The sequence below is a fragment of the Pezoporus occidentalis genome, unplaced genomic scaffold, assembly GCF_034315485.1.
Source record: "Pezoporus occidentalis ecotype Australia unplaced genomic scaffold, CSIRO_AGI_Poc_V1 ctg4, whole genome shotgun sequence".
NCBI lineage: Eukaryota > Metazoa > Chordata > Aves > Psittaciformes > Psittacidae > Pezoporus > Pezoporus occidentalis.
The window spans coordinates 17,445,189-17,469,273 of NW_026915724.1; the positions used below are offsets into that span (position 1 = coordinate 17,445,189).

At 39.8% G+C, this 24,085-nt stretch overlaps 1 protein-coding gene across 6 annotated transcripts in view; it reads left to right on the plus strand.

The window, feature by feature from the left end:
- Window positions 1-1,520: 1,520 nt before the first annotated feature.
- Window positions 1,521-24,085, plus strand: part of TMEM241 (transmembrane protein 241) — a 56,484-nt gene continuing 33,919 nt past the window's right edge. For 2 of the 6 annotated variants that reach the window (XR_009967434.1, XR_009967433.1), the window contains exons 1-10: window positions 1,521-1,684; window positions 3,885-3,931; window positions 6,446-6,523; window positions 10,896-10,977; window positions 14,227-14,304; window positions 15,652-15,677; window positions 17,223-17,274; window positions 18,414-18,462; window positions 20,464-20,509; window positions 21,508-21,543. Coding sequence is in view for 2 of the 6 variants with exons in the window: in XM_062632827.1 (XP_062488811.1) it covers window positions 1,613-1,684; window positions 3,885-3,931; window positions 6,446-6,523; window positions 10,896-10,977; window positions 14,227-14,304; window positions 15,652-15,677; window positions 17,223-17,274; window positions 18,414-18,462; window positions 20,464-20,509; window positions 21,508-21,543 (566 nt within the window). In the remaining 4 variants the exon portion in view is untranslated. The remainder of the gene's footprint in view (window positions 1,685-3,884; window positions 3,932-6,445; window positions 6,524-10,895; window positions 10,978-14,226; window positions 14,305-15,651; window positions 15,678-17,222; window positions 17,275-18,413; window positions 18,463-20,463; window positions 20,510-21,507; window positions 21,544-24,085) is intronic. The other 4 variants (XR_009967432.1, XR_009967431.1, XM_062632827.1 and 1 more) reach the window with 3 other exon arrangements.

Here is a 24,085-nt window from a genome sequence, read left to right on the forward strand (position 1 = left end):
TTACAGTGGCACATCAGTACCACTGATCTCTGTAGGCCTCAATGGACCAAACTTCTCAGCACTGGAAATCTGATGTCTGTTTTGGGCCACCTCCTTCCAGTCCATATGGGATTGTGTCTGTGCATGGGGTAGTTTAGATTGAATATTAGGAAAAAATTATTCTCAGAAAGGGTTGTCAAGCATTGGAACAGTGTGCCTGGGGAAATGGTGGAGTCACCACCCCTGGAGGTATTTAAGACATGTAAGTGGTTCTCAGGGCATGGTTAGTGGTGGACTTGGCAGTGCTAGGTTAACTGTTGGTTTTGGTTGTGTTAAGGGTCTTTTCCAACCTCAATTATTGTATGATTTTTTTTGATTCTGTGATGGACCAAAACACTTGGAATTTGTTTTGGTACAGCAGAGACCACTGAGCTGTCAGTGCACTACTGACTTTCTTTTGAGGCTAAATGTAGCAGGTTAGTCAGGCTCACTTTATAGGCTGGAGTTGGACTCTGGTCTACTAGTTAGGGCCCCTCTCACTCCCGTTTAGGCATTGTTCAGCTCCTTGTTCATGCTGCTTTGCTCCATCCTCTAAAAATAGGGTGTACCTGTACAGAAGAGAGCCCTGGGCTTTTCATTAACTGAGCAAAGCCAAGATGAGAAAAGCAGATAGGGACTGGCTAATACCAGATCTGGGAAGAACAAGGCTTACCTAGGCCATAATAAAAGAACACCCAGTAACCCTGCCTAGGTAGGGCAGGTCTTTCACTGCTTCTCAACTTCCCTGGGATATTTCTTGCTTACTCATCACTGATGAATCACAAAATGGTTTGGATTGGAAGGGACCTTGAAACTCATCCAGTTCCAACCCTTTCCATGGGCAGGGACACCTTCCACTAGACCGGTTGCTCCAAGCCCCATCCAACCTGGCTTTGAACACTGCCAGGGATGGGGAAGTCACAGCTTCTCTGGACAACCTGTGCCAGTGTCTCACCACCCTCACAGGGAAAAACTTCTTCCTTACATCTACTCTAAATCTCCCCCCTTTCAGTTTAAAGCCATTCTTCCTTGTCCTGTCCCTACATGACCTTTTAAGAAGTCCTTCTCCAGATTTCCTGTAGCCCCTGTTTAGATACTGGAAGCTGCTCTGAAGTGTCATTTGGAGCCTTCTCATCTCCAGGCCGAATAAACCCAATTCTCTCACCCAGTTTTCACAGCAAAGGTGCTCCAGCCCTCTGATCATCTTCTTGGCCCTGCCCTGGACTTGCTCCACACCCATCCTGTGCTGGGGATCCCAGAGCTGGAGGCAGTACTGCAGGTGGGGTCTCATGTGAGTGGAACAGATGGGGAGAATCATCTCCTTCGACCTGCTGGTCATGCTCCTTTTGACGCAGCCCAGCACACGGTTGGTTTCTGGGCTGCCACCGCACACTGTCAGGTCGTATCCAACTTTCCATGCCCAGTATCCCAAGCCCTTCCCCGCGGGGCCGCTGCGAGGCGGCAGCACCGGCCCTTTAAGGAGGCGGTGCCTGCCGCGGGGTCCCGGTTCCCGTTGGTGCTACGTGTCGCTGCGATGGCCGCCGCCAGCCGGACTTGCGTGCAGGGGCGTTCGCGGCGGGGCGAGCGGTGACAGATGTATCTGAAGAGGCCGGCGGGTGGCCTCGCTTTCTGCCTCTTCTACCTGGCGTCCTGTTTCACCAACAAGGTGAGGGACGGCGGGCAGCTGCCCCCTTCTTCCCCAGCATCGGAGGGACCAGGGCAGGGAGAGGCGGAGGGGATGCGGGGCGCTGGGAAGTCTCTCCGCTGTAGCGGTAGTAGGGGGATGCGTCTGAGGTCAGTGCTGGGACACAGGAGGAGGAGGAAAAGGAGGAGGGACTGTATCCTCTTCTTGCCCTGCCCTCCTCAGGGAGAGCCGGCGGAGGAGGTCTGCCGGCTAGTGAAGCCTTCCGCCTGGCACCTTAGACCAAATGCGCACCACAGTGTGCGCTCCAAGTTGAGAATGGCATGTTTAGGGGAGAAAAGGGGGTAATATATTATTCAAACGAATGAAATGTTAGCTATAGAGCCAGAAATTACTCTGCTTTGAAAGCGCTGATGAGGCTGGATAGTTACTGCAGCTACTGAAAGCACAGCCATTCCCCAAGAGATCTATTAACAATAATATCAAGTATACAAGGGAAAAATGTGAGATACTCAAATTGTTATAGCAGCAGTGAAACAAATGTTAAGTTCTACAGACTCTTTTACAGCTTAATTAACCTGCAAATTAAGGACAAGAAATTTTGTTTTCCACTGTGCAACTTAATTGCCCACTGGTATTGCTGAAATGTTTAAGTAGGAAAAGTAGGCTGAAGATGGCCACATTGTGGATAAAGTTGCATGGTTTAAACATAGCCATAGAGTGAGCAGTTTTTTCACTCTGGGAGGAGGAGATAAGGTAATAACCACTCCTTGCTGTCCTATTTATCAGAGAGTGTGTCTGTGTTTCTGGTGCAGATTTCTGAAAGAAAAGATGTTTTTGAAGCAATCGGGGTATGGATTTTCTGAGGGAGAGTTAGAAAACAGTAGTATTTTAGAAATGAAAAGAAAATCTTATATGAGCATTGGCCACTGGTTTCTGTACCAAGGTATGCTTGCCATTAAGGACACCCAGACGTAGGCTGAAGTCCAGACGTGAAGCAAAGTTTCTAGGGAGAGGTAGCCCACTTGATTTGACAGACTGCTAGGAGCAGTGATTAGTTGAACAGAGAGAGGCTAGAAAAGCTGCCAGATTGCATTGTACGTTGGAAAAGGTTTGACTGCACTTGAGAGGAAATTGGAGGGACTTTGACATAGGGCATCCATTTTCAAACCTGAATGGAGGTTTTACTGTATTAAAGTTAAAAATAGCCAGGATGTAGACCATTCAGTTGTTGCAGGTGGTTTGTAAACACAAGAACGAGTATGAATATGCACAGATATATTGTCCTGATTTAAAACCCAGGTGGCAGTTCTGCCAAATGTATGTATAATATGATCCGTTGTGAACCAGCAACCCCTATCTCTGTATATTGATGCCAGCTTTTTAGTGACACTCCCCACACCTAAAAGCTGGATCTTGCAAGCTGCTCAGCACAGTTTCTTCTCTGTTGAAAGCTTTCAGCTTCTTTCACTGTTGAGAGCTTGTGCTGGCTCCTGGAAGGGGTGGCAGGTACCTTTCCTTTCCTCTGAAGAAGCTTCAGCCTTCTTCTCCTTTGCACAAATAGTATTTATATACTTCATTACGAGAAGCTGTTAGATCCTGATACACATATTGAAAGGCATATATATTTCTGCCTCATATTTGCATATATACATATATAGTGGGAAAATACACTGGTACCCATATGCCCAGACCCTGACAAAGCATGCTAAAACAATGACAGAGAGGCTTTGCTTCTTTCCTCCCATATATTACATCTCCATAGAGCTTTTTGGGCTGCTTAATATTTTACACAAAATAGTGTGTGAACAGAGTGTCAGGTCTGTAAGATAAATTAATCAGAAGGAGACAAATATATTAAGATTGATTCTGCCAAAGTTTGCCCCTGTGGTACGATATGGTTTGAGTTGAAAACTGCTTGTGTCTTTTTGTTCCTGTTAATCGTTTTCTCATTCAATGTGATGCATGGAATGTGCTCAGAAAGAGCATTTTGGAAGGTAGCCTTCTCTCTGTTGTTCAGTGTGTCTACTCTGTACCCCATGATCTTTGGTGTCTGCTGCCTTCCACAGTGACTGGGACAGCATCCAGCATTGGAAGAGAAATAACTGATTTTTTGTTTTGTCTTTTTATTTTAGTAAAAACTGTTTGTTTTGTTGCTCTTGTGATTGTTGATGTTATAAGCTGGAGGTGCTTGATGTCCATTAATTTGGTATTTGTTTTCCAGTATGTCCTGTCTGTCCTGCAATTTACCTACCCTACCCTTTTTCAAGGGTAAGTATTGTTTTAAGAATACAGTTGTTTGGAAAATTACTTCAATCAGTAAATATCTTGCTGTTCCATGCTGAAGCTAACTTTCTTACCTCTTGTCATTACTGGCTTTTGCTGTCTAGAGAACATACTTTGCGAAGCCTTAGTAAAGCATTCATTCATGTGTCCTGGTTAGTTTTTAAACACCACAGTGGTGGTGTAATTAAGATAGACTTTCTCATTTCCCGTTTTTCTGAAAGTCTTGTGCTTCAGCGTAGAAAAGTTGCAGTTACAGTACTGCCTGTCTTCTTTGGAGATGGCACTCATGGATAATGTGCAGCTTGCTGTGTTAATGAAAACTGACCTTAAACCCATATTTAGGCATACACATATCATGTTGCTTATTTTCGCGCTTAGCCTTTGTAACTCTGCATTACAAGTTGCTGTCATATCTTAATGATCATGCTGAGAAATGTAACAGTTTGCTAAGTATACATCAGTGCTGTTAATAATTTGTGAGACATTTACTGAAAGTCTAGCCTCTTAATTTTAAGACTTTCCCCATTTGTTCTTTTGAGATAATGGTAAAAATCTGCAGACACTGGATATCTTTAATTCCTTTACTGATGCTTAACATGGCTTATATTTTTGTCTGACTCGCAGCATCAGGACTTCAGTCAGCTCTAGGAATGATTGCCTGAGGAATCTCCGTTTTCTTTGAGTGTATTCAGCTCTATTAAATGTAGAGCTGTGTGTCAATGAATGCTTTGACACACCTACACAGAGACTGTCTCTTGGACAAGGCTTTTATCATAGGGGGAGAGGGTTTTGAGTAATGTGTGTAAACTACACATGTTGTAAATCAACAGCAAAAAAAGCACACTTCAGTGGCAAGCAACTTCTTTATGGTATCTGTGTTGCCACAGTTGCTTCCTTTTTCTGTTATTTGGAAATGCTTCTCAGCATCTTAGTATTTTTCCATGAGTTCTGGCTTTTAAAAGTGATCTTTCCTTAATAATAGTCTCAGCTGCACTTTCATTTAGAGCTATGACAGATGAACAAAGGAGCAAAAGAATGTTTTTCTCGGTTCATGCTGTTACTGTTCATTGCCATTGTTTTTGTTCCCTGTGTGATCTGAGAGTATATTGCATAGTGCTAAGCATCTGGAACTTCAACTTCTGTCCTTAAAACCTGAGACAAGAGGAAATCCTTCACAGTAGAGTTGATGGGAATTCATCACTGGCTTTGTTTAGAGCATAGTCAAGCTTGCAGCAAACATCAAAGATACCTGGCTTCTAAGCTCTCGTATGCTCCTCATCTAAAAAGGTGAAGTGAGCTGTGATAGTAGCATTGAATATTCATCATACCCATGTGGACAGTGAGCTCGCTCTTCTCTGACACTGTCCAACTGTATGTAATACAACATAGAATGAATGTTTGTTTATTTGCATATGTGTGAGATTTTGAATACTTGCTTAAGTACGTTGCGATGAATGGGAATAATAAATAAACCCACTTCTACACCTATCACAAATATTGATGTGATTTAATACTGTAATACAGTATCTGTGTTTGAATGATGCTAGATGGTTAAGGATTTTTACCTGAGAAGCATGAAACACCTCTCTGAAAACCACTGGCTTAAGGGAAGCAAGCTAATAACTTATTTTAAAGATTTAAAAAAAAAAAAAATCAGTATGCATCATCAGTCATTTTAAGTTATCTGCAAGCATTTCTAAGGCCTCAAATATTTCCATAATAGACTAAGGAACACCCTTATGGTAGGATAAATCATTATATAGATAAGTCAATGCAGAATGTGTGTAATTGTTTTATACCTTCCCAGTGATAACACCTCAGTATTGTGGTTTACATTGCAAAGTTTTCTGGCTGTAAAGTTTCCTCTAGAGGTTCTGAATCAGAGGCTCAGGCAGCATAGTGATGTTGTTGTTGATGACACTTGACTTGGTGCTTGCTACACAAGATGTGTCTGTGGAGGGAAAGCAGGCTGAGTTGGAGAGATTTTGTAATCTAAGACCATGTGGAGTCATAGGGCTAATGCTTGAAACTACTAGGACTATACATGTCATCCTTGAGGCTTATTACTTCATCTGAAGCGTCTTTGAATCCTGAAATTGTGTTTCTTTGTTCTGACAATAAGAGTTTATGTCTAAAAGATAGTCATCTCTTGTCACACATCTTCAGATCAAGATCATGGCTCTAACATCGCTATTATTATTGTAAACCATGTGTGGGAAGAGATGGTAAATTCAGTAACATGATTAAGGTAACTGGGGTAAATTTACAAAACATTTGAAACAGGAAGTGGAAGCACCTGAGTATTATAAAATTTGGAGGAAATGAAGGCCCACAAAAACAGAAGATTCAAAGGGGAATTTTGACATCCCTGGCAGCCTAGAGAAACAGCAAATAACTGGAGTCATGTTGCGCTGTGGGAAATTCTGTGGATTCTAAACTCATGCTCTATGTGGACAAAAAAGCAAATAATTCAGAGGTGCTGTGTTGTTTTTATTTCAGGTGGCAGACATTAGTGGGTGGACTTCTGCTTCATGTCTCCTGGAAGCTGGGCTGGGTGGAGATAAACTTGTGTTCAAGGTACTGTGGGGTTTTCAGTATCTGCTAAATACTTATTTTCTGTATCTGGGTTATGACATAGTTAAGTTGGTTGTGGAAGTTACTAACTTGCTAAAATATAAGTCAGGAGGTGTGTATGTGTTCTGCTTCACAGGTGTAGGAGAGATCTTGTGTTTTAGTCTAGTGAATGTTCAATGACACGCACCTCAGCTGATTACTACTGTAAAGTGGATTCAATTTCACCTTGGTAAGACAGAGTCTTGGTCAAAAAATCACAGACATTAGTGAAAACTATAAAGGTAGCTTATCCAACTGTCTGTCCACATGTCTCCCCTGGATTATTTATAGTATTTTAAGAGAAACCTTGGTTGAGAGCATACCCTTTCCGAAAACTTCAGTGCAGTGAAGTCCATAAATGTGGTCTGCCTTTTTCTGTGAGAGCTGTGTCCCATAAATAGGTATCATTCACTCTTGCCTAACTCTAGCATTTATTACCGCACAGCAAGAGCAGTTGCTGCAGTACAGGATTGATATAATAATCAAACTCCAAATTAAAAGGTGTTTTATGGCAAAGATCATCTGCTTGAACTGTGACAACTCAGAAGAATCTTCCAGCATACTGTACTATCCATTCTGCAGTACGGAATGTGGTGTATCTTTTTACTTTTGCAGAAATAGTATAATTTAGAAGATGTATGCCCACAGCAGTTTTTCAATTGCCATCTCTGGAGATACTAAGGGCTTTACTAGACAATGACCTGAGTAATGTGACTTGATTCTGAAGCTGGGGTGGTGATTGGACTAGATGGCTGTCAGAGTTGCCTTCTAATTAACTTTTTTCAGTGATTCTGTGTTAGCAACTGGTGGACTCTCTGTTTGGGATTCAGATGGTTGGCTTGCAAAACTCAGTCTCCTGATTTGTGATGAAATCTACATGTATTTCAGAAGAGCCAGGCTATGTTCTGTTTTCATGTCCATGCAAGTGACTACATCACCACTGAAACTTATGTGAAGTTGTAAATAGAAACAGAATTTTGCTTCTTATCTCTTACCTGTAGTGCAGATAAAATGAGGATGTTGGTGTAAAAGCTGCCAGGGGTATTGGTAGAGTAAGGATTAGGGTCCAACCCTTGCTTTAGTGGCAGTTATTGCGATGCATATTGTTATCAAATGCATATTATTTATGCAGACTGTGGCTTCGTCAGAACAGTCTAAAAGAATACAGCCATCAGTAATGTCCTTTCTAGTTCAACTTCTCATCACTATTTTTGCTTTAAACTATGAAACTAAAAAAGTTAGAAATTAAAATCTTTTTTCAGATTCAGAAGTTTTTTTTTGGTTTTTTTTTTTCAAAACTTGGAGGACATTGAAGGAAACAGTAGACAAGAAAAACTTTTTTACCGTTGAGGAGGATGTTTTTATTTAAGAAAAGCTTTTGTGAAAAATTAGTTCGTGTTTTGACAGTGGAGATTTCAGGCCACTAGATGTCAGCACACTGTAGGAAAAGTGATTTAAATACATCTTGAGAAACCGCTTTATTAGTTTAGCCAGTACAGAATTCCTGTTCTAGAACAGAGTGAATGAAATCACCAGAATTAATTGACATGTTTTGGCTATAATTCAGCCAAATACTTATGCATGAGTTTAAACCCGTCTTTATTCAGAAGAATTAGGATCATGCATTAATGCTTTGCTGAACTGGGCTTGTAGCATGTATCTGTGGTTTAAAAAGAAAAAAACAACCACGAAAACCCAACAACCAAACCCCAACTAAACAATAAAATTCCCAACAAACAAGCAAACATAATGTCTCAAAGCTTCTGTTTATCACTCCCTCTCAACTCTTTCCCCTTCCAAAGGTGATTTTTCTTAGTACTACCACTGGGATAAGGACATTTCCAACCCCCCCGTAGTGAATATTGGTCTGTGAATCTATCTGTTCGTTTGGGGGGGGGGGGGGGTGTTGTGCAGGATACTTATGATATCTGGTCCCCAGTCTTGTCATGCTTCAAATAAGAAACTGTCACCCATTTGTTTATTTCCACAAAGTGTCAGCATTTTTGTCATGTGGACTGATCTCGTACGCTTCTTGAGCCAGTTCAGGTTATGTAAGGGCCTCAGCAGAATTATCACCTAGAGATCATCACCCTTTTGTCTAAAGTCTGGAATTAAATTAACAAATTAAAACATATTGCTTAGAGTAATTTCTCTTAGGTCTTGTGGATATCCTGGTTTTCATCTGTTTTCCCCTGGTCCTCCCAGCTGCAAGGGACTGTCACCATCGTTGTTGCTTCTAAGGGCTGAATGGTGACCATCTGCAAAACTTGTATCCAAAGCAAGGGCTCTGTGGATCTTCAAGGAGTGCGTGTAGCATCTGCATAATGCTTCCAGCACCACATTCTGCTGCACTAATCCTTGTAAGGCACGTTAGTCTTGTGTGTTCTGGTTGGCATTTCTTGTAGTGCTGAATTTTCCCCCTGTCTAAGCAGCAGCTCAGAGCCTTGCTTGAACCAAAGCTCCGAAGTGTGGTTTAGGGGAACCTATCCATTGACTTTAGTGGCTTTTGAATCTAACCCTACAACCACAGCTCGTCAGTTCTTTTATGTCAGTGAGCTTTTTTGTTTTTCATGTACATCGCTGTATTGCCAACATAAAAAGCTACTAATTGGTTTACATACAAAGACAGATTGTTGGTGCTGACACATTACATCAAACATCCATGCATTCTTTTTCAGTCCTTGAATTCCCATTTGGCAGCATAAAATTCTACCCTTACATCATGGAAAAAACATCTGAAATCTTTTTCCATGACACTTCACAGTATTGCATTGGAAACGAAGGCATGTTTGGGATTCCTAGACTTTAGTGGTTGGGAACATGAAAGAGTGATATTTTTATGTTCTGAATGAAAATTTGGTTTTCAGCGTGTGTTCCTTTCATCTTCCCAGCCCTTCTTTCTCTTTGTCTATTCTCCTTTCTTCCGTTTGTGGAAGTTCCAATAAGGTGTGAGTATTCTGTTGGTGTCTTATGTGAATTTGCTGGTAATGAGGTATGAGAGTTTTAGATCCTGGTTTTAGTGAAATTCCAGTTGAAGTCAATAACCCTAAAAGGAACAGTGTTTTTATACAAAATTACAGTGGCTACCCAAAAAAAAAACCCAGAACAAATATCTATGCTGGTAAAAGTATTTAAAGATTACTCTATTTTTGTGACCCTGGGTTTTTTATCAGGTATCTTAGAAAATTATTTATTAAAAAGAAAAAAAGAAATGTGGTATTTAGGTTTTTTCTTGTTTGTGTTTACATTAATTTTTGGGCATGTTTTATCTTCATCTGGACTGTTCTGATTTCATTGTTTAGTCATCTATTTTTCTTGTATTCATGAAGTGTGGTAGTGTAGCAGTACCTATATTTACATTTTAACTCTTACACTAGTTGGAAGTGTAATCCAAATTAAGGAATTACAAAGCAGTTTGGTTTCATTCTGAGAACCAGTATTATTCATTAATGTTTTCTTGACTTTAGTTTAATGCTTGGGAAGACTGAATAGAGGTAGCAGTGTCTTCAGTTCTGAGAAGCATTTGGATCAGGCCTTTAGATCATTGCTACTCCTTTCCTCCCTTGCTCAAAATCTTACATTATTCTGTCTGAAATTTACCACCTACCTGATCCCTTTTTCCCTTTAAGTAACAAGATCAAAAACCCAAAAGTGCGAATTCTGAAGCTCCTTCTCAGAACTGAAAGCTGGCCCTGCTGCAGTAACCATGGATTAAAAAAATAACAATAATAATCAGATCAATCTGGTGACTTCATCCCTCCATTAGTTGTCAGACTGCCTCTAGGAGTTTGGCTTAGTTGAGGGAGCATCATTAGGAAATCTCAAGAGATATGCTTCCACAGAGACAATCTGACCTTTAGGAAGAATCTCTTTTTAAATCTGGCTGAAAAATGAATGTGTGGGTGGGGAAATGTATTTCTACATAGTGAAAATGTGTGCTGTCTGTGCGAGTGTGCTATTTTGTCTTCATTTGCCAGTTTTTCTTCCTTTTACAGCGCATCAAGGAAATTAGTTGAAATTTCTGTCCCTTAAAACCAGTAGGAATAATTGCTGTGAAACAAACAATTTCACAGGGAGAGAAGCCAAGGAAAGAGTTAAAGAAAGAAAATATATCTGTAAATCGCTCTAATCCAGTGTTAGATGAAGTGATTCATTTCTGTCTCAGGATTCTTTAGTAAATGGGAGGAATACTGAACACTCAGACGATGAATTCAATATGCACATCTTTTAAATTCATGTACATATGTATGTATTATTATATTCCTTGCAAGCAACTGTTGCTGGCTGTATGTAAACAGAATGTGGTGAAGTAATGGGATTTTAATTATTTCCACAGGTCTGAAATCCTGTCGTGGCTTCCTGCTTCAGTACTTTTTGTGGGCATTATTTATGCTGGCTCTAGGGCACTGTCTAGATTGGTAAGAAACACACAAGTAGAAGTCAGTTCTTTATTACATCTAATTTATGAGCAAAGAACATTCCCTTCATACAAGGTGTTTAATGGTGTTCCTCTGTTGGGGGAAAGAAGGAAGGAGGGGTTTAAGTAATACATACACTGTTAATGGTGCTAGAGCAGTGATCCCATCCTACAAAGTGCAGAGCAGTATCAAAAAACACCTCTGTGATGGTCCATAGCACTCAGCATCTCTCCAGAGTGCTTGGTGTTTTGCAGAGTAGATCATCAGTTGCATGAATTGTGCAAGTGCGGAGGAAGCTGAAGAAGTTACTGGCTGTAAGTTTTCAAGAGGGGGACTGGGGCTGTGGGATCTGTAGGAAATCCTTCCAGAAGGATGAAGACCATTTCAGTGATTTTGATGCTTTACAGGATTTGAAAAAATAAATTGAAAGTTCAAAAGGTATTATGGAAAGGGTTAGATTAATCAGGTTTATGATCCATTTGAATCAACAGTAACCTACTAAGTGTTCAATGGATATGCTGAATTGAAGTTGAATGCTTTTTACTTAAATTATACAGTCTTTTGTGGGGAAAAAAATGGTGACATGAATTTTTGAAAACGAGCAATTTTTTACTGCTGCTATGCAGTCTGCAAGGCCAGATTCTGCCCTAGTTCCCTTCTGCATTCTGTCAATGCATCTTAATCTAATACCAGAGCCAGCTTGCTCTTGCCAGCTCCTAAACCGAATGGAGGATCAGAAGGGAATTTTTGCCAATATTTTGCTTGTAGTGATCCCTTGAACTTCCCAGTGGAGAGATAGGGCAGAAAAAGACAGGTCTTTGTCCTCACAAACAAGTCTGGGGGCCTCATCTTGGACCCAAGTGGACCAATCTTCAGAAATCACAGGCGTATGCTCAGTAGCCCCATGCTTTTTAAGATTAGCTTTGCTTCAGGGTGATTGCATTTGCTTCCTCTTGGTTCCTTGTCAAAACAAGTTCTATTGGGCTCCTCTGGTGTAAACTGAGCAAAGATCCCTAACGAAAGCCCTGCCTGGAAACAGCAGTAAAGCCTTGGAAGCGGCGTCTTTTCTGCCTGCTCACCTGGGAGGTGGAGGAGGGATGTATCACATCTTCTCTGCTATTTCTTCTTATTTCCTAGTGATCCCTTAAGCTACCTGTCTCCCTCCTGTCCCTGCTTAGGTCATTCAAGAGTGAGATGTACTGGAGTGGCAGAGGGGCTGTGAATGGTTTTGACTTATATCCCAAACCTTTCTTAAGGACGTTATATCCCAAACCTTTTTTAAGGAGCATCTCCCATTTCTGAATGGCTTCTTGTTGTACATGAATAGGGATTTAGAGGCCTAATTCTGTGGCCATTTTAGGAGAAAAGACAAAAGCACAAGTTGTCTTAGGCCGTTAGTTAAGTAATGCCTTGTGCTGGGGCTAAATTCAATCCTGCAGATAAGCTTTAATTACAGTAACTTTGTGTACAACAATTTTGTGACACAGTGAGAAGGAAAATGAACTCTCCATATTCTGCACCTGAATAGGTTCACCTTAGCAGCATATTTTTGAATTAAGTGGGTTTATTGCTAAAGCAGAAAGTATGTGTACTTTTTTGATCAAATCCAGGGAGGCTCACCTTCAGACATTCCTGTACACTGGCAGGGCTACAATCTTAAATCTCTGTTCGTGCCTCTCCCTAGAGGTGCTGGCAGTCTCCCCTGCCCAGGAGTTCAGGGCTGGAACTCGAGGAGGAGGGCTTAGCTCCGGATTGTGATGCACTAACAAAAGTATGCAGAGCTGTGATGGGAGGTTTGTACAGAGTCTGTTCTCCCTACCTGCCCAACCAGTAAACCTTTCTTTTTGTAAGCATTAAGCCCACTCACAAATTTAAGAAATACTCACATCAAAGGCAACAGACATATGGAGAAGGTTAACTGGGCTGCGCAAACCGGAGCCATTGTTGGCTCCAAAACACATTTGGATGAGCCAAAAGCAAGGGGGAGGAAAATAAAACCCAACAGATTGGCTTCGCAAAAGGAAGAATGTAAATTGTGCTGTCAACTTTCCTTGGGTATGGTTATTTCTTGTATTTCCTATTATTGTGTCATGCTCAGAATGCTTGTATTAGATACTTCTGGGTTTATGTTCTTAGTCATCCAGCAACGGGGTTGGGAATTGGTTTTCAGAACCAGTGAAGCTGGGGCTGACAACTTCATGCCAGCTGTGTTTGTGTGATTTCCTTGCTAATTTAGAGGTGTTAAAAGTTATCTTGGTGCAACTGTTGTGTTTATGGATCCATCCCAGTTGTCATTAAACTTCAAATGTTTAATTAGCGATGCTTATCTGTCTTTGTGGGAAAGAAAGGAAAAATCCAGAAAATACAGATTTCAGAATGCATAGCCAAATTTAAGAGGTATTTGCTGTTTGTTCCACCTGAAAAGGCATGGACATCACTGAGAAATTAACTCATTCTCTACTCACATAATTTAAATACTGTACACAAGCAGGGAAATAGTGCTTCCTAAAGCTGCCATAGTTTTTAGATTATCTTAATCGGAGCAGAGAATTGCTTGTTTCAACTGTTTGAGAGACCATGGATATGATTTGGAGGAAGTATTATGAACCAGTAATTCTGGTTGGGTTTGCCTAGGGCAATGGGTGGTTGATTCATTATTGTTATCACTGAGGTTTGTTTCTTAATGATTTCATGTTGGCATGGTGTCCAGATACCTCAGTGGGTAGAATTTTGCCATCACTTGTGTATGAACTATTATATCTCTACTCTAATTTTGGGCAGCTCTTCCTAGCAGTAACTGAAAGCAATCACCTAAAATCATCTTGCCTGTAATTCTGTTGCTAGGAGTCAGACTGTATTCTTAGGAGCAGTAGACAGAGATGGGAAAACTAATGAGAACCATTTACTGTGGAGGCTGCAGATATTTGAACAGAGAGGCAAAACTAGAGGCACAAACCTGGAGCAAATCTCACTGTGTGTTAGTTGCATACAAGCAAACTGGCTGAGCACTCAGAAGTGGGAGAAGCAGCAAGTAGAGTCTGTGTTGAAAGATGCCTGTGCCATGTAAGAGCAATTGGAATGGCTCTAAGTCACTTTTAGGAGATGTGGTGTGGGTTTACAGCTCAAAAAACGGAAACAAACCCCAAAACCGCAAGCATGTGGGACAGCTGTCCCTTAGAGGGGTGCCTCTTCCTGTGTGTGTGACTGTTGTGGTTTGATTTAGGCATTTTTCTTCTCTCCCAATGGCAGCCAATCCCAGTGTTCCTCACCGTGCACAGCGCGTCAGAAGTTATAACTTATGGGTTCCAGAAGTGTGTGCAGAAAGAGGTAACTGATCTATTAATTGACACATTCAAGGTATCCCCTGTGATATAACTGCCACATAGCAAACCACCTGATTTCTTTTAATCTGGGCATTAGTGCCATGTGCTTTCCTGATCTTGCAGTGATAGCTAGTCATTAATGAGACCGAGAGAGCTTTGCTATTTCTGTTGGTGTTTTGTTTTCCCCTTCCGTTGATGAAACTTTGCAAATATATATCACCAGTTTGATCTGCATTTTTAAGACTGGCTTGGTCCTGCTTGTTTTTCCCTTTTGAAAATTAATATCCACCCTCTCTCATGCCCCATGTCAGATTATTTTTGAGCTGAGAGGGAGGAGGCCTGGGTCTCTAGATCTAACCAGTATATCTAGTGTATTGTATGATTATAGATAGATCGCAGCTCTACATGAAATGCAGGAATAACAGTGCATTTCTGGATTTGTTTTGAATGCTTCAGAGTCTGTCCCAAGTCTTAAATCTGTCTTAAAGTTAGGAGAATAATTCCTGCACCCTGTAGTAAGAGATGGGTTTCTTTCTCACAGACTCATTGGGAATCCTTCTGTTTTTTTTAGGCTATGAAATGCTTTTCTAATTGACCAGAGAGCTGCTGTGTGAGGTAGCTCTGAGAAATCATTAATCACAAAGTCATTTCTACAGTGGCCTCTGGCTTGCTGTGGAAGGGATTTTCCAATCATTACATCTGTTGTGTATGTAGAAGACAAATAAATGGCCCATGTTTGCTACTCCTAACAAACTGAAGAGGTCACTAAGGTTATGCCTATGGGGCATAGCAGTGTGTACCATGGCATGTCCCTATGTCATTGTCCTCTGATTGTTGTCCCTGACAAAGTGTTTCATATTTTCCTGGTTATGACTCCTCTTTTTAAAAACAAAAGCACTATGGACAAGGATAATACAAACACAGATCTTGCTAGGAAGCTTCTGAGGAATAATTTTGGACTAAAGGATTGGGAAACTCTTAGGAATTTAGACCTCTGGTTGTACCTAATAAGAATACTCTGAGTACATCAAATACACGGTTTCAGTATAGTTCAAGTTAAGTTTAAGCACCAAGTGTAAAGTCATGTCTGGTTTTAGGTATATCTGCTGGTAAGAAATCTGAAAATACAAATCAAGTTGAAGTAGGCTAATCTGTAATCCTGGTACTTCTTTTCAAATTAAATTTGCTAAGCAGTGCTCAACATAATGCACTGTTGAGTGTTGCTTATAGGATTTTTAATGTGTTTGGTACAGTAAGAGCAGCTGTCATCATTTTCCTGGTTTTGGAAGGAGAAAGAACTATTTCACCCTTTTTAAATTTTAATTTTTTGTTCATACTTTCATTTTTACAGCAGACCTCTCATCTGAAAGTCTGTAGGTAAGCTCTTAAAAGTGCTCACATTCAGATTCAGACTTGTTTTGGCTCCAGCTTCTGTATTTGCTTCAGATAATGGCACACCAAAACAATGAAGAATGAAAGGCACATTCCCGTGGGCGGTGAGCGTAAATTGCAACACTGGAATAGTGAAATAGTTTTAAAATGTATTTTCCTTTTTCTTTTTTTTTTTTCAAACCACTGCTTAAATAGATACCTTTTTTCCTCCTTATAAAAATAAAAAAGGCCAGTCTTCCTGAGTAACAAAGCAGTGCTTGTAGGAATGTTTTCGGAAACGAGGTGGAAGCCAGGTTTGCTGTTCCATTAATCTTAAATGTAATCTTAAACAGTAAGAGAAAGACAATTAATGTGATATAAAATAGCTAAAAGTGCCTTTCCTAAGAAAGATAGGAAGATACCCTGTTCTGCTAGAATCACTCATATCAAGCTACACAACCTACCAGCCCTGGTTGGCCCTAGTTGTTTTGGCTCCAAAAAAGGAGATAGAAAGGAAAAAGAGAAGTCAGCCAGTCATATATTAAAAATTTTATTCTACCCTCTCCCCATCCCCTTGAAGAATGCATAGACAAAACCTTGGGTGACATTGTTTAGTGTGAGGTGTCCCTGGCCATGGCAAGGGGATTGGAACTAGATGACCTGAAGGTCCTTTCCGACCCTAACTATTGTATGATTCTATGATTCTATATTTGCTGTCCTGCACATTCTGTAATCTTTTAGTGGTACTTAGAGTAGATAGTTGGGTTATTATTTAGTGTGCTTAGAGGCACCGTCTTCCTAATTTCTTCCCGTTGTTTCCATTATTTGACTTACTGTGGCCTTGTTTTAGCCACTGGATTATTGTCAAGGATGCCATTTTTTTTATCATCTTTATTCTGTATTTTCCTATGCTCCTGGAGAGCAGGAAAATAAGCTGCAAAAGCAAATATTTGTTACTATTAGAAGTAGCATTCACAGAAAATCCACATCAGAATATTCAGTGTAGCTTGTAGAAATCCTTACCCAGCCACAGGTTAAGAATTTATTTAGTCCAAGTCAGAGGACTAGGGGAGGACTGGTGCTGTCCTTAATCCATTTCTGGTGTAATACCACTCACTCCCACTTTGCTCTGTGTTCTGGAGTTGAATCATAACTTTTAATGGAGTCACCTTTGCTGGAATTGTAATAGTCAATTCACCTTAATGAAAGAACTTTGGTAGCCATTCATGGCCAGAAATTTGTTGATTTTTGGCTTTCTGAAGCAACCTAGGGAAGCCAGATGGCAAGTGAAGAGTAATATTCCTTACCAAAAGGCTTGTTTTCATCACTGCTGAGGTGTTTTGTGCTGCTTTTTATACAAGTTTGCTGTGTATGAGTAAGAAGAGTACATGATGTAAAAACTTTGGTGGCAGAAATTACTTCTTAAATGTGGAATAAAAATTAAACAAATTAAATGTCAGTGTAAAATTGAGTGGAATTGCCTATACTTTGCTGAGAGTACAAATCCGGGTTACAAGGGTTTGGTCCTGTTTGTTTTTTCCTTCTCCACAGTGTGCTGTGCCTCCTGATAGCAGCAGTGTGCCTTCCTTTATGTGACCCACAGGTGAGCTCTGCTTTGTAAAGCAGCTCAAGTTAGATCTTGATGTTTGACATCTTGTTAGTATAAGAGGGATGTAGCTTTTACTTGTAAGCTAGGGTGGGATTCCTGTGAAGGAACTGAAAATGTCTATTGCTGTGTTGTAGTCTTGCTGGTGTTAATGTGTTTGCATCATGATAAAACCTCTGAGCAGACATACAGCTCATCAGTGAAGATGATCACTGGGGAAACCATGGTTTAACTTCATATAGGTCTTAGAGCTAATGACTCAGGCTTGGATTAATTGCACATACTTTCAGGAGGTACCTGAATTAGCTTTAATAGTACCTCTGTAGCTACTGGAGAAAGAAAGGAGGTACCTCCAGAGAGCACTTAGTCCAGCAGAGATCTGTTCCTTGGAGGTGCTTTTCTCTGCTGGAGTCTTAGGAAGCCTGCTTCCTTGGTTTAGATACTTTAGTTAATATGTGAAGCCAGGTAGGATGAATCTGGGAACTTGTCTGGATGCATCTGATCAAATGTAATCATAAGAATTGTTGCACCTGCACTAGCTCCCCTTGTAGTCTGTGGTGCAGAGCAGAAATTTCTGGTGTACCATTCATCTCCTCAGAAAGCAGACATCTAAAATATGTCAGGTGAATTCCTTTCGAAAATGTTTATTTTTCCCCATTGATGAAGAGAGCCTACCTTGCTCAGAGACAGATGTCTGTGTAAAGCGCTGTTTTGGATACTCTGTGGATAGTTGGAGCCTTGGGGAGAGGTCCTGTTAAGCTGCTGCAGGGGATGAGAGGGAAAAGGAGACAAGGGAAGAAAAACCTTAGTGATGTTCCTCTGATCTTGCCCCTCCCTGACTCCCAAGACAAGACTAAACAGACTGGGGTCTGTGTGCTCAGATTGTTTAAGATGGTGTACATATCTGAAAGAAATGGAGCTATTCTTGCAAGACTAGCTGAGAGCCTGGGTAATGGGCGTATGCCAAGTCTCTAAGTGGGACAGGAAAAGTAAGTCTTCCTAGTCTTCTTTCATCATCTTCTCTTTCTTTGTAGCATAGCTCCTACTCAGTGTACTTGCTTTTTGAAGCTAGAGGCGGGGAAATAGCAATGTTTACCTGGATGTGCTTTTACTTATGTAGATGTTCTTTATTGCAGTTTGATCCAAATGGTTATTTATGGGCTCTAATTCACTTGATCTGTGTTGGTAAGTAATTTCTTTTGGAAATGGAATTAGACTGAATGTGTTGAAGAAATCAGCTTTATTATGAAGTTACTGATATTTAAAGTTCTTGATGAAGAGCTTGGAAACACTTGGAAAGAAAAAGCTCAGTAAATATGAGAAATGCATTCCTTTTATATCTGTTACATTGAAAACAACAACAGAATAAGCTAGATATTGCAGCCAGTTAACAGTGAATGCGAAAATGCACATACAATTTTAATCAGCACTAAGCTTTTCTGGGAGTTTTTGATGGTTGCCTACTAAGAGATGCTTCTTTCTGAGGGGAAAAATAAACATGAAAAAAAAAAAACACCAAAAACCAAGCAGGAACTTGTAGCTGGAGCTTTATAGCACACACTGATTTTATTTAAAAACTGACAGAAATATTCTAAAATACCATGGAATGTGCTCCCAGAGGAAGGATGTTGAAATGTTGGGGTTTTTTATGCAATCATATGCATTTAAAGAAGAATTTTAACAATTAGTTGCATAACCTGTCAGGTTTTCTTTTGTCTGTTTCAGACTAAACATTGATTTGGGTAAATCAGAATTCTTCCCTGAAAAGCTAGAAACAGATCCAGATAATGGGAAGAAAGAGAGAGTAGTACTTTTTAACTAGGAGATTTGTGTCTTTTGGAGCTTTGGGCTGGATAATAAGGGACTTCTATTTGTTTCTTAGCTGTCCAATAGTCTTGGTGAGTGACTCATTCGTATGTTAAGTCTTGTCTGCAAATTAGGGAAGATTCTTTCTTTATTCTGTCTATCCATACTGTAAATTTTTCAGGGCAGAGGTAGTATGTTTATATGTATTTGTGTCGAGGGAGGTCTAGAGAATCTCATTCTAAAATGTTGTTAACATATGAATAAGAAACAGTTTTGTTTTTTTTTTCCCTTTAGGAAATGTTCTATAGTAAACAGTTGCTCTTAGAGAAAACAAAAAGCTAAGGATTTTTCCCTTCACATACTTGTTTGCTATAACGAGTGATGTTGCTGCTTTCTTAAAGCCAAGAGGTCTCATTTGTAAAACAGTGCTAGGCCATGGAGGTGGAAAACTGCTTAGAGAGTCTTCGGGAGGTCCCTTCTGTGTGTTTGAAACATGTAGGAAGTGCCAACATAATGTTTATGCTCAAAATATAACTTATTTCCATTTCTCTTCTTTTGGAGAGAAAGTTGTTTGTACACCCGTTGGGGGGTTTTGTGTAATTAGATTTCCTATCAACCGACACAGAATAAAGATGCTACAAGGAAGGACAAACAGATGAATTAACTTGTTGCACAGTTAATCAGGACAGAGCGTTAGAGAAAGGACATGTGTTCCATCCTTCGGCTTGTCTACTGGAGACAGAATCGCAGACATCTATTACATAGTGTTCTACTGAATTTGCTTTTCATTTTCTGTTTCTCTTTGTGTGTAAAAAAAAAAACAAAACAACCAAAGCCTTGAAGAAGGGATCTAAAAAGAAACAGAGCTTGAAGCCATATTGTTCCTTTCTTGAGTGCTTAAAGCTTTTCCCAGAATAGAAATGGGAGCCAAGAGGTGGGTAGGTCAAGTATGTAAAGAACCTGGAGACCCTAGAGCTGAGAGAACTCTGAACAGGAAAGATGGCTCAGAGCCAACAGCTGTAGGGTTCTACATAGGTGAACACATCATAGAAGGTACCCAAAAATGGGGTGGGCTGAAGAAACCATTCTGTGACACTTTTCTGTATGTATTCCCATACACGCACAGAGCTAAGAGTTTTCTTCAGAACCAGAAGAAGCACATAGCATGACAGTACTGTGAGATTATAATGCTTTGAAAACTGTTAATTTAAAGCAGTAGGTTCATTTTACTCATGGTTTCATGGTTTAGGTATCCTTTGTGCCATGTTGCTATACTGTAATTTAGAGGGGTTCCATATCTGCCAGTATCATGGCCAAACAAGCATGGTTTGTCAGAGTGATTGCATGTTACAGCTATTACACATGTCATTTCAATTACAGGGGCTTACAAAGTATTTCACAAGTTGTGGAAACCTAACTCTTTAAGGTAATGTGTTTTCATATTCTTTTAAAAAGAAAGAGATTGTTATCAAAGAAGGTTAGAGACACATCTGTGTAGCAGTCCAGTAAACTGCAGGTATTTCTGTGTTATCAGTGAGAACTGAGCCATTCCTGGTTAATCATTAATGACTTCTCTTGCAAGAGGAGCCTTATTTATTGTTGGTAACAATAGCATGTGGTTATTGATAGTCATATACCTAACTCAAACACTGAATTAGTTTTAAACAGTGTATTATCAAAGGGTGATGACTCAGTTCTGAAAGCAGATGCTCTAGTTACTGGCACAGACATTAAAAGGAAATGTTAGTTTGTGTTAGCCTTGAAAGCTGCATGGTTTGAATCTGTCAGTATCTCCCTTTGAGACACAGTCTCAAAAGCATTTAGCAGCTGGTGACTTCCCACAGGACTGGGGTGGCTGAGTACCTTAAAAACCTTACACTAATTCCATGTGCATGTTAGATAAACATGCCAGACAATAGTTGTATTGAAAGCAGGTGACATTACATGTTTACAGTGTCTATCATCTGCAGTTCTCTGTATCAAAGGAGATAGATATGTTACCACTGCATATTATGTATATGTACATAATACACACGTGTATAAAATATGACTAAGCTCATTTATTTCAAAACCATTTTCCAGCTCTTCTTAAAAGGTCTAGATTTTAGTCGGTCTCACTTTATCTTCACTTTAAATGAGACTCTCACTGACATAGTAAGGACAGAAACAATGTGCAAATGATGTGTTAATTAATACATAATTAATATGTGTAAATTAATATGATTCATATATTGATAATGTAAATAGTTTATTGTTAGACTGTATCTAATTGTAATATAATGTTAGTATTACTTAATTATAATGTGTCATATATAATATTATGTAATATTACAATGTTATAATACTATTTAATATACTGATCTCTTACACCAAGTGAACTTTGGTACTAAAAGAACACCTTTTTTTCTTTCCCTCCTCTCCCAGTGATCTGGACCAACAGTACATCAACTATGTATTCAGGTAAAATGAATAAGTCTTTGATACACCATAGCTGTCTTTATGTGGTATGTGTTTTTATTTTCGACCATGGCTTGTTTAGGAAACACATAGCTACCGCTACTTAAATGTATGTATTTAGCAGGACATTCACTGAAAGAAAGTGCTAAGCTGAACAGTTTAGCAGCTGAATTTTTTTGGCTCAGGTTGTAGGTGTACATGCCAATATACACCTGGGGAGGTAACAAGGTGTTAATTATGAATTTTTTAATCACCATGTGCACAAATAATCTATCATTTCCAGTAATAATATTTACAGAGCAGCTCCCTGGCAATACCCTGCTTCAAAAAATAAAACTTGAACAAAATTGCCAGAAGGAGAGGTAGTGATTACAAAAGTATGACGTGCAAAGAACATGAGCATAAGTGATTGTTCAGAGTGCTGTTAGTGGGATTGAGTAATTCAGACTTTCAGTTGTTTTTCTGATTTGGAGATATAAAAGTGGCTTGTTATTTTGTAGTTAGTGAAAGAGCCTGAGTCACTGACCAGACTTCCCTGTGGGTTTTTTATATATAAAAAAGAGTCAGTCTTTCCTCAAAGAGCCATATAAGCCAAAACATTTGGTGTGCATTGGCTTCTGCTAGATTTTTGTGAGGCTTTATTACAGTCTCTTCCATCCATAATCACATCTTGTATATATTGACTTATTTTCTTGGAATGGTAGCTAAAGTTGTGTGGGGGAATACTGTAGAGTACAGATACTAAGTTCTAAGAAAGGATAGTCAAAAAGAATGAAAGAGAGAACAGAGGTTAGGAATAAGCATAAAAAAGGTGAATTTGTGTTTGCCATTTGATTGGATGGATGTATGCTCTTGTTTATCACATTAAAGATCCTTGATAGGAACACCAATGTAGAACAGTTACTTCACTTCAGTTCCCATTTATCTTGTGAGCATCAGCATGATAATACCGTTTATCTCCTTTTGTCTTAGTTCAGTCAAATCTTGTATTTCCATAAGTAAGTCATGCAGGCCTCTGATTTTGCATTTGTATGATTCCAGTGTCTATTCAGCAGGGTCCCATGCACTGACAATATCTGAATACCAGTTTGCTTGAAATAGGCTCTTGTTTAAGTCAGTTGTTTTCCATCTACTATGAAGTGAGAGCAAATAAATATTACTCAAAGAAGGTAGTTGCATTTGTTGAAACTGTTTTGAAGAATTAGTCATGGAACTTGCAAAAATGTTGCTGTGTGCAAAAATAACTCATGAAATTTTGAGTGAGCTGTACCTATTTGTTTCATGTTGAATCATGAAACAAGCAGTAAAATCAATTGATTTTTCATTTGGCATCTGCTTGCCGATGGCTCTCAGTGGTCATTTTAGTTTAAAAGACGGCCTGAACCTTTAAATTCAGATTTTTCACTAAAGGTCTTAATTTTGCAGCTTTGATAGAAAAGTTAGGGTTGGGTTGCTCTGTTGGTTGATAATAGCCCTTGCCTGTGAAGTTGTGTCCAGTAGAGAGCAGGAGCTCCACATTATATGGCAAGTGTGGTTATTGATATCGAGGCTTTTGAAAGAGAGAAATTTCTTGTTAAGGAACTGTGAGGCTCAGGGATATGTATTTTAAAAACAAAAAAAAAACAAACAGTGGAATTGTGCAGATTGGAAGATGGCTATTTTTAGCATATGCTTAAACGCAAAAATGTGTAATCAAAGCTTGCAGAGATTTTCATCATTAAGGGACTTGAAGGTCAGTGTAGCTTCTAAGATGATGGTACAAAGCAGTAGCTGGAAAACAGATGGCTTAGGAGCTAGAAGGCAGGATATTTATTTGTTTGGCTTGGCTCAGTGTACCTCTGTATATGTGTGTATTTATGTATGTATTTACGTATGTATTTCTGTGTGTTAGAGGAGCTCATAGTCCATAGCATTTGGATCTCATCTTGTCTAGGGAAAACAAATGGTGCCATGGTCAATGGAATAAGTGACATCTGATTTCTCTCAGAGTTTTGTTTTGTCATAATAGCTGATGATGTTTGAGAGGATGTGAAATTTGGCAGTTGTCTCCTTGGTTGCAACCTCCACGATGTGCCACTGCTGTGAAGGTCCTCCAGTGTCTAATGGGCCTGAAATCTTTCTGCTGCAGAAAGCACTGGCAGGGTTTGTCCCTTTGTGAGACCTCGGGGCGTGTGGTTAGCTTGGAAATACTGCCACTTCCCAAATTTGGATGAGACTGGTCAGCGTGTTTGAGAGCTGTGCAGAGCTATGGATGTATGTGTACACACAGCTTTATTGCACAAGCTTAATTTATGTGGAAAGCAGTCAAAAGTATTTTTAAATCACACTGAATAGAGGGTATTTTACTCTGAACATTCTCTGAACGGGCGCTAACTCCTCACGGGCAGTTCTGGGTCAGAATTACTGTAAACATGTACTTATCTGTTGGAGCGTGCCCAGCAGTAGATTTTGTGACTTAGCAGGCAGGTATATATGCTGCTTCCTCTACTCTGGGATTTTCAAGGGATGTTTTGGCCATGAGAGGATCCCAGTTCCACCTCCAGAA